The sequence below is a fragment of the Panthera pardus genome, unplaced genomic scaffold (genome assembly GCF_024362965.1).
Source record: "Panthera pardus isolate Hobbes unplaced genomic scaffold, ASM2436296v1 HiC_scaffold_21, whole genome shotgun sequence".
Classification (NCBI taxonomy): Eukaryota; Metazoa; Chordata; class Mammalia; order Carnivora; family Felidae; genus Panthera; species Panthera pardus.
The window spans coordinates 62,412,376-62,422,714 of NW_026526777.1; the positions used below are offsets into that span (position 1 = coordinate 62,412,376).

A 10,339-nucleotide genomic window follows, 5' to 3' on the forward strand; every position below is an offset into this window, starting at 1 on the left:
CTTAACCTTTTTAAACTTGTCTCCTGTTACTAACCTACCATTGCCCCACCCTCTACAGATCAGGCTAGTTGTTATTTCCTGAGCATTCCTGCCTTCTGCTCCAGTTCGCCTGAGCTGTCCGTACCACATCTGTGACCTTTCTCTGTCAAGTCCACCCCACCTTTGTAATTGACAAAAGATTAGTATTCAGAATAGAAAAGGAACTCCTAAAAAAATCAATAAGAAAAAAAGACAGTCCAATTTAAAAAATGGTCAAATACTTGAATAGATACATCACAGAAGGAAAAAAAAAATTTCCAATAAGCACATGATGAGATGCTCATTAGTAAACATGGAAATCCACATCAATAATATTATGAGATATCATTTTACACCCAGCAGATTGGCAAATGTCAGAGAGTCTGACAATATCAAGGGTCAGTGTGCATTTGGCACAATCAGAACACTAATCTGCTGGTGGAAATAGTGTAAATTGGTAGAACCACTTTGGAAAACAATATGGCGTTATCTAGTAAAGTTGAAAATAGTTATAGTATCCTAGATATATATCTTTGGGAAACCTTTAAACACATGGTTAGGAGGCAGGCACAAGAATGTTCAGAGCAGTACTGTTTGTAATAGAAAAACCTGAAAGCAGCCTAAATGCTCACAGACATTATAATTGGAACATAATTATGGCATATCTATAAATTGGAATACTACAGAAGAGTGAATATAAATGGACCAAAACAACACTCATGTATATGAATAATTGTTTGACACATGCTATTAAATGGGAAAAGTTTTGCTTAAGAATATGTACATAATTATTTCATTTGTATAAAAGTCAAGAAGAAGCCAAACTAAATAAAATATTGTTTGGGCAAAAATTTACATAAAGTAAAACTATATAAACGAAAGCAAGAGAATTAAAAGCACAAAGTTCAGGACAGTCATTACATTTTAAAGGCAGATGAAAAGGACTCAGAACCTCAAAGTTGAGGGTATTGTTTCAATACATAAAACAGAGCAGTGGGTCCATGGATGTTCATTATGTCATTATTCTTTCACATTATCAACTTCATAATTTGATAAATACTTAATATTTTCCAAATTAAATAGTTTTCATAAGTCCTGCCTTTCTGTCCAAATGGAACTCAGCTGCTCCCAGAGGGCAGGGTGACAAGGAGGAGAAGGACAGGATGGGGAGTGGGACAGACTTAGGTTTAGTCCTAAATAATTTTATCTCTTTATTCATCTGCAAACCCTTCAAAGTGTTGTGGTGAGGATTAGATGTGAAGATGCATACAGTTACATCACAGATTCTCAATAAATGTTAATTCTACATTCTCCAACAACCCTGATCTCTCCCTGCTTTGTGTTTTATAGCGTATTCATTTACCATGTTCTCCAATGAATCAGTATTTTTTTGTGTACTCATCTTAACTTCCCACTCACCACTGAGTCCTAAGCTCTTTATGGCCAAAAACTTATGCATAGCATATAACTCAATTTTGTTGAATAGGATTGAAATAGTACAACCTAAAAATAAAGACTGGTATGTCCTTTTAATATTCTCTTCCAATTTGAAGATAAGAAATAATTTTTTAAATAATTTAACTGCAATATTAAATACATTTTGGGGAAATCTTTAGCAAAGTTTAAAAGGCCTTGAAACAATCAAATGCCCCAAGGATTGTCTACCCCTTAGCTCAACTTTATCTTTTCAATTCATTGGTAAAATAATAAAACGTTAATGCTAAAGTTGAATTAAAACACCCTTTTCTTAGGAATCTCTGAATTCTTCCAGAATCTTGTTTTGCCTATTCCTTTTCTTTCTCAATTATATAAAATGTATTCATTCACTTCTTTTTGACATATCATTATCAGTAATAATAATACAATGATAGTAAATCTTACATTTGAGTAGCACACTATCTGTGTTATTTCATTTGATCCTCATAAATAGTCAACAGGGAAAGAACTTGCCCAAGATCACTCAGCTAATAAGCATCAGAGTCAGGATTTAAACCCAGGAATTTTGCCACTGATAGAATGTGCCGACATCACTAAACATCCACTTCCTGTGTTTTGCAGGTTCGAAGACGTGCCTTAGAAGGATTCCTGATGGAAAACAGAGAGGCAGGGATTGTTTTCGGCTCTCTTCCTATATATAGGGTAAGTTGGAGGCTTCTAGAACTGGAGTAGTTAGAAAACAAGGAATCTGATGTCTCATTCCCGACCTTGGGCTACCCAACAAGGTTGAAGAAAATCACATAACCAAGCAGACTGATGCTTCTATGAGCGTGCTGCATCTGATCCCAAAGAAGTCTCTAGTTCTAGATGTCCATGGTCTTGACCATTTGCCTCTGCCATTTCACGTTAAACAACACTATAAGAAACTATTTCAGATTTTAACCTGGCTCTTCATCGCCTACAGGATAAAATCCAAATACCTTTAGCCTGGCATACAAACTTTTCATAATCTGGCATCTGCCTGAACTGTATGATCTCATTTTCTACCACATTCTCCCATGTACCTTATACTCCAGCTGTGCCAAATTACTTGCCATTCCTTAAGCATCACCACTCTTCCCTCTTCTGTGACTTTGCCTGTGCTGTCCGTTGGCCCAGAATTCATCCTCTGCCCAGAATTTTCTCCTCCTTACTCATTCTCTTCCAGTCTCCACTAGAGCTAACCTCTGTTAAATTAAACAACTAATTAAACCAAGAATAATAAACTGAAGAAGAAATACTTCAACTTAACCTTAACTTATTATTTCATAAAATGTTATTTCTCCTTCCCAAGAACATGTTCCCTGTAATAGGGTCAAACATTTAAGCTACAGATAATGCTAAGGATGAAGTGTCAAGAAGTCATAGTGGGCATCTGGGAAGGAGGGGTATATTTTAAAGCAGTTGAATCTTTCCCTATTCTCCACCCCCATGAATTCACATTACAGGTGTAATCACCTTAAATATGTCTCACTAAATCTTTACTTATGGCTTCTAGGTACCAAGCCCCACTAGCCTAAGATTTCTTCCACTCATTGGTTCAGAAGCACGAAGGGAATCTTCTGACATCAATCCAGGAAAAAAGAAGGGAGGTCACACTCATGATAAGGTTAGTACTTAGAATTCCTAGTGTATTCCTTTTCTGTGTGGACTGTTAATTATTTCTTTGTTCCCAGGGACATTCTGGGCCTAAGATTTTCTCAGTCCATATTCTTATCATGAATATTCCAGGATGCATGTGTTTTAGCTCTGTGAGATGGAAATCATAAATTTGCTGGACAGAGAGGAAAAATTAAACAGGACCTCTGAACCTGACAAATGAAATTTTTCCAGAGCTAATTCAAGACTTAGATTCACTGCCTACTTTTAAAAGCTAGTATCAATTGATGAATGGATAAAGAAGTTGTGGTTTATATATATATATATATATATATATATATATATATATATATAATGGAATACTACTTGGTAATGAGAAAGAATGAAATATGGCCTTTGTAGCAATGTGGATGGAACTGGAGAGTGTTATGCTAAGTGAAATAAGTCATACAGAAAAAGACAGATACCATATGTTTTCACTCTTATGTGGATCCTGAGAAACTTAACAGAAGACCATGGGGGAGGAGAAGGGGAAAAAAAAAAAAAAGTTATAGAGAGGGAAGGAGGCAAACCGTAAGAGACTCTTAAAAACTGAGAATAAACTGAGGGTTGGTGGGGGGTGGGAGGGAGGGGAAAGTAGGTGATGGGCATTGAGGAGGGAATCTGTATGGAAACCAATTTGACAATAAATTTCATATTTAAAAAAAGAAAATCATATAAAGTTAAAAAAAAAAAAAAGCTAGGTAACATGACATAACATCTCCGAGGGTTGTATAACCATCCTTGCTTCTGAATGTTATGGTACCTACAAGATGGAGCCATGAAATCAGTAAGCCTCTGTCTCACCAGCCACGTCAAGAAGTTGTTTTGTGTATTAATAGGCGTAGCTAACGTTCAACGACTTACAGTTTACATAGTACTTTTAGAAATTATTCCCCTCATTTTCACAACAATTACAAAGAAAAATGTTATACCCATCTTAAAACTGGGAAAAAGTAGAGCCTAACCAGAGGGTAAGCGACTTGCCAAAGATCACATAAGAAATAAGTGATAAGCTGAGTTCTACTTGTGACTCTAAATGTCATGCTCATCCTATTAAGCCATACAGCCTAGAAAATCAAATGCTGTCACTCTTCTACTAGTTCCAGGAAGCTTGTATTGGCTCAACTTAACCTGTGGCCATTCGTCTCATCTTTATAATAAAATAGATGAAATGTGGGGCTCCTGGGTGGCTCAGTTGGTTAAGCACCTGACTCTTGATTTCAGCTCAGGTTTTGATTTCACAGTTCGTGAGTCCGAGCCCCCCACTGAGGTGGATAGCACAGTCTGCTTAGGATCCTCTCTCTCCCTCTCTCTCTCTGGCCCCCCTCTGTTCATGCCCTCTGTCTCTCAAAATAAATAAATAAACTTAAAAAAATGGATCAAACCTTAAGAGGAGGATCTAACACATGGTACTTCTTGTAAGCCACATTTCACGATGTCAGACTAAAAACAGAAAGAGCTGGTTCATACTGTCTGTGCCTAATGGAATAAACGATAAAAATTATAACTCCCACCACCAGAACAAAAAGCTGCTTTATTTAATTATATAGAAATCTTGACCATTATTTTGTTAGCTTATGTACATAAATGATTCCTGTTAATCATCAACTCTACCAATTGTTTGAATATGAATTTTTGGCAATAGAGGATTTTCTATAAAATAATATAATTTACTGTTAATTGTTATAAGTAGTGGATGAAACACAGTGGTATAAAATGATCCACAACTAACAGGTAAGCAAAAGAGTGTTTGTTTGGGGTTTTATAATTTGTATATTTTATGCTTGTATTTCCATTCTTATTTGTTTTGCCTCATCTGATATTAAGTATACTTTGCATTCTTTAAGTACAGACTAAGTGAAGAAAGAAGGTGGCCAAATGTGTCTTAAATACCAGGAGGAAGACAAAAATGGAATAAAAATTAGTCATGGTTAATCTACATAATGAATAATCTACACTTAGATCATCAGAAATTGATTCCACTATGATTAATTTTGTCAACGATCATGAAATATGATAAATTATTTCTCCAAATGCAAAGGAATTTTTAACATATCTACTGTTTTAATAGATATTAAAACTTTATTTTCTCTTACTAAAGAGAATAAAGCTTTCTTTCACTCTGAAAAATCATTAACCATACAAGAAGGGTAAAAGGAGTAGATATCTCCATTTGCTTATAGAAAAGGTAAAAATTCCCTTTCTAGTTTAATGTAGAAAAGAGTTAAGTATAGTCAGGGGTTAAAATCTGTTTCCAAAATAATATTAGGTCCTTTCCACAAAATTATGCACTTAGCAAGATGACAATGAAATCTGGAAACTGGTATAGATTAAAGAATCATGGGGGCACCTGGGTGACTCAGTCTGTTAAGCATCTGACTCTTAACTTTGGCTCAGGTCATGATCTCACAGTTTGTGGGTTCAAGCCCCTCACTGGGTTCTGCACTGAGAGTACAGAGCCTGCTTGGGATTCTATCTTTCCTTCTCTACCCCCACCCCACTTCTGCTCTCTCTCAAAATAAATAAATAAACTTAGAAAAAAAAAAAAGAATCACTATGTTGATTGTCTGCAATTTAAAAAAAAAACATACAGCTTAAGTGGGGAAAATAGTGGATGAGGTCCAATTAATAAATACCCATCAAATATCTATTTTCATGAAAAGCACTTCCAAGAAGCTAGGCATAACATTACTTCAGAAAATTTTGTGTTCAAATTCCAGTTTTGTGAAACAAACATGTACAGAATATCTTGAAATACCTACTAATGTGCCCTGCACTGTGTTGGGCACTAAGAAGCCATTCATAGATCAAAGAGCTCACAGTAAAGAGAAGAGAAAGTTCTCTGACCAAATAGTCCAAAAACAGGTATCTTAATCTCTTCAACTGATTATTTTTAAATAATAGAAATGCTGATTTCAATTATTAGTGTCTTTAAATAGCTTGTAAATCCCTTTAGAATTAAACAAGTTACAAAATATTAACCATAGCACAGGAAAGCATACATCAGAGCCAATTTTATACGGTGGACACTTGAACAACACAGGTTTGAACTACAAGGGTCCATTTCTGTGCAGATTGTTTTCAATAATTACAGTGCAGTATTTTCTCTTCCTGATGATTTTCTCAATAAATATACAGTACAGTATACCTTCTCTTCCTGATGATTTTCTTAATCATATTTTCTTTTCTGTAGCTTTCTTTATTATAAAAATATGGTATATGTGCTAATCCACTGTGTATGTTACTGGTGAGGCTTCCAGTCCACAGTAGACTGTTAGTAGTTAAGTATGGGGAGAGTCAAAAGTTATACGTGGATTTTCTACTGCATGGGGGGATCCTCAAGGGTCAACTGTAGCTCCTTTTCAATTTAAATGTGGAAGAGAGTGGGAGAACATGAACTTTGTGACATGTGATCCATTTACACAATTGTGGAAGCACAGCCAATAATAGAAAAAAGTTTAAGTGAAAGATATATAAGAATGCAAACATAGGCATAAAATATATGAATTACAAAACCCCAAACAAACACTCTTTTGACTACCTGCTAGTTTTGGATTATTCATACAACTGTGTTTCATCCATTACTTAAAACAATGAAAAAATATATATAATAGCATACTTTATAACTTTTCAAAGAATAACAGAAAAACACTCACAATTTTATTTCAGGTGAAAGGGGATATAAACTGTAACTGAGTGCTACTGCTGGTGATAATAGCTAACATTGGTGTTTAAATTAGCATGCCAGGCACAAACCTGTAGGTTCTATATGCACTCTTTCACTGAATCTTTATAACAACGAGGGAGTTATGGTTACCATCCCCATTTGATATTCAAGAACACTGAAGCACAAGAGGATAAATAATTTATTTAAGATCCCAAAAGAGGTAAATAGTAGAGCTGGGATCTAAATCCAGCAGGTTGACTTCAGAGCCCAGACACTTAAATACAATGCAGTGTAATTCAGCCAGTCAGGAAGCTGCTCGGTGTCTCCGGGTTAAGTAACCAGATGAGAGTCTGCAGGTAACGAACAAGGAAGAACTCTCCCTTCCCATCACTCTCTGTGCCCTCACCCTAGTTTATTTTTCTTCACAGCTCCAATCACTACCTGCTATCACATTTCATAAAAATGGATTTATTTGTAATGATTCTCCCCCACTAGAATGTAAGATCCATGAAGGCAGGCACTTTGGCTTATTCTCTGTTGGATCTCCAGGGCTTAGAACAGACACATAAGTCACACACACACACACACACACACACACACACACACACACACACAATTTGCTGAATGAAAGAATGAATGAGATCAAGAAGGAGGGGAGAGAGCAGGAGGAAGTGGGGGAGAATAATGATAGAAAATTAGATTAGAAAATCAGTGCAGCTTGGGAATTTGCTCCAATTGGTTAGTGGATTGATCTGGGGAACTAAGTTTCCCACCTTGTGTCTCAGAGAGGACTGGTCAGGTGACTGTAAGCGTTCAAGCCTGAGAGATCTTTAGGTGCTTGAATTTTACCTTGGGGCTCTCTCTGTTTTTTTCTTTAGCTATAACTCTCTGTATCTCCTCTCCCTTCTTCCTTCTTTCTTTCTTATTCTCCATAATAGAGCATAAAATCAAACTGATGTGTACTGTCAATATTAGCTGAATATTACTGACAAAAATTAGATACTTCTTGTTCTGAATTTTTAAACCAAATGACTTTAACTTTCTATATGTATGTCTTCCAGAACTATCTAATTCAAAACTAATTTTCATTTCTCATTTGTGGGATCATCACTTGATTTTATTTTCCTATAAGTCAATGGACTCTGATGATATTCATATACGATATCTTTATGCCTGACAACAACATAGCAAACTTCTGTAATTGGCTTTATTTTAATCAAACCCTTGCAGACTGGGTAGTTGAGTCCCAGCATGGGATAACTGCCCAGTCAAGTAGTTAGTCCAAAGCTTCTGCTTTTCCACCATACCCTTCTGGAACCCCACCTCCTGTTTTGTTTTGTTTCGTTTCGTTTCATTTCGTTTTTCAGAGAGAGAGAAAGAGTGTGTGCATGCAGGCACGCACTTGAGCAAGTGGGGGAGGGGCAAAGGGAGAGGAAGAGTGAGACAATCCTAAGCAGGTTCCACACCCAGTACAGAGCCGAACTCGGAGCTCGATCTCACCATGAGATCATGACCTGAGCTGAAATCAAGTCTGACACTTAACTGACTGAACCACCCAGGCACCCCTACCTCCAGTTTTTAACACATATTTACCCTGGAAGCATACAGGATAGTTAAGCAAATAACTATACTTTCTTACTAGGAAGATTAAAATCTCTACATAAATTAGTGGTGCAACTTGACTCTAAAAATTGTATTTATCATATAATGCCAGTTACTAACTGACATGTCCTTTATTTCACAGAGTCAACGGAAGAAAAGTCTGAAAAGAAATTTTGTCCCACAAATAAATCTGGCTTCTTCCTTCTTCCCAGCCATCAACAAATGAAGAGAGAAAAATCAGATGTGACTGTGGTGGCCTGAGCTTCACATGTATGATACTCCAGTCTTTGTTTCAGGATGAAAGTGTGGGTCCCCCAGACACTGTCATCCATATCTATATCCTCAGGCCATCCTTCAATGGAGAAGGTTGCTCATGGAGCCCAGGTGGCCTCAGATCTGAACAAGGAAGCAGCAAGCAGACAGTTAGCCAACTTCATTCATAGATGGAAATCCACTTAATGAATAGGGAATGTTTCTTGCTTACTGTCAGCAACATGACACATAAGGAAACAAAGAGAATCAATAGCATAAGTAGATTGAAAATAACATGGTTATCAATGATCAGCTGTTTGCATCTCCCCCTTGTTCACCCGAATTCATAAGCAGAATTATCAGAATTTGTTTCATCCTATGTGTTATACAAAGAAAAACATTAAAAAGAAAAATGTGCAAATCAAGCCTCTAGCTCTTTATTTCCTTCATTTAGGGAAATGTCATGTGGAAGAAAATGTTTAGAGTTTCTTAAAGTTAGAAGTTATTTACATTTAGCCTAGAAATGAGTCCAGATAAAAAGAATTATCTGACCTTTCTTGGGTTCATCTTTTAATTAATTATTTTACTAATTTATTTTGGTAATGTGGGCAAATCATTAATTTTACCAATGGGCACACATGTATTTTTACATTTTTTGGTATTTTTATATTTGTATTTGTATGAAAGCACCTAAATATGATCAACAATACAAGAGATTTTAAATAAATCAAAGGCATGAGGAAGGTATCAGAATTGAAGCCTGCACATTCACTGACCTCACTTCTCTTTGGGAAATGATTCAGAGCTCTGGGTAATGAAAGCATTCCCATGTCAAGGGTTATACGCACCCAAAAGCAGTTATATGCATGATACCACTTGGTAATAAAAAACTGTGGTCTCTTAAGATTTGATTCTGCCTTTCCATTCTGAAGGGCTCCATTTCTTAAAGTTCCAACAACTTTGGAAAAAATAAAGAAATTTTTTATTCACATAAACTTTATACATTTCCATGTTTATTTTGAGGCGTGTACTAATTTTGGGTGCTTGTAGGAATGTGATTATTTCTCCTCCTAATTTTCTTTTTCTTGATTTTAGCTCAGGTTATGATTTCCCAGTTCATGAGGTCAAGCCCCATGTTGGGCTCTGAGTTGGGCATGGAGCCGACTTGAGATTCATTCTCTCTCTCTCTCTCTCTCTCTCTCTCTCCCCCTCTCCTCCTGCCCCTCTCCCCCACTCACATTCTCTGTCTCTCCCCGTCTAAAAAATAAGTTGGGGGGGGGGGGGGAAGAGGCCAAGGTGACAGAGCAGCATGGAAGTTTTTTTTGCCTGTCTTGTCCCTGAAATGCAGCCTGATCAATAACAAACAATCTTGCACACCTAGAAAACTTACTTGAGGATTTAAAAAAAAAATCAGTACAACTTGTACCACAGAATTTGGCAGGTACATGGAGTGGAGAGGCAAACTGGGGAAGAGAGAAGCCGTGGAGGGCAGGAAGCTGTTTTTGCTGCAGAGAGAGGATGGAGACAGGGGGGAAGATACAGGAAAAGCACTCCCCCCAAAAGCACCTGGAGAGAAAGAGAAAGAGTGGAAGCACCAGCAAGGGACTGAACAAGAAAGGGAGAAAGGAGAGGGTTTACATACCATTAAGATGCTATAAACAGGGGAGTGCAGAGTCTGAAACT

At 36.7% G+C, this 10,339-nt stretch overlaps 1 protein-coding gene across 1 annotated transcript in view; it reads left to right on the forward strand.

Annotated features, from left to right (window-relative positions):
* WDR64 (WD repeat domain 64) overlaps positions 1-9,071 on the forward strand; it is a 138,936-nt gene extending 129,865 nt beyond the window's left edge. The window contains exons 26-28 of the mRNA XM_019423099.2: positions 2,077-2,157; positions 2,993-3,103; positions 8,547-9,071. Of these exons, the coding sequence (XP_019278644.2) occupies positions 2,077-2,157; positions 2,993-3,103; positions 8,547-8,630 (276 nt within the window). The 3' untranslated portion in view covers positions 8,631-9,071. The remainder of the gene's footprint in view (positions 1-2,076; positions 2,158-2,992; positions 3,104-8,546) is intronic.
* The last annotated feature ends 1,268 nt before the right edge of the window (positions 9,072-10,339 follow it).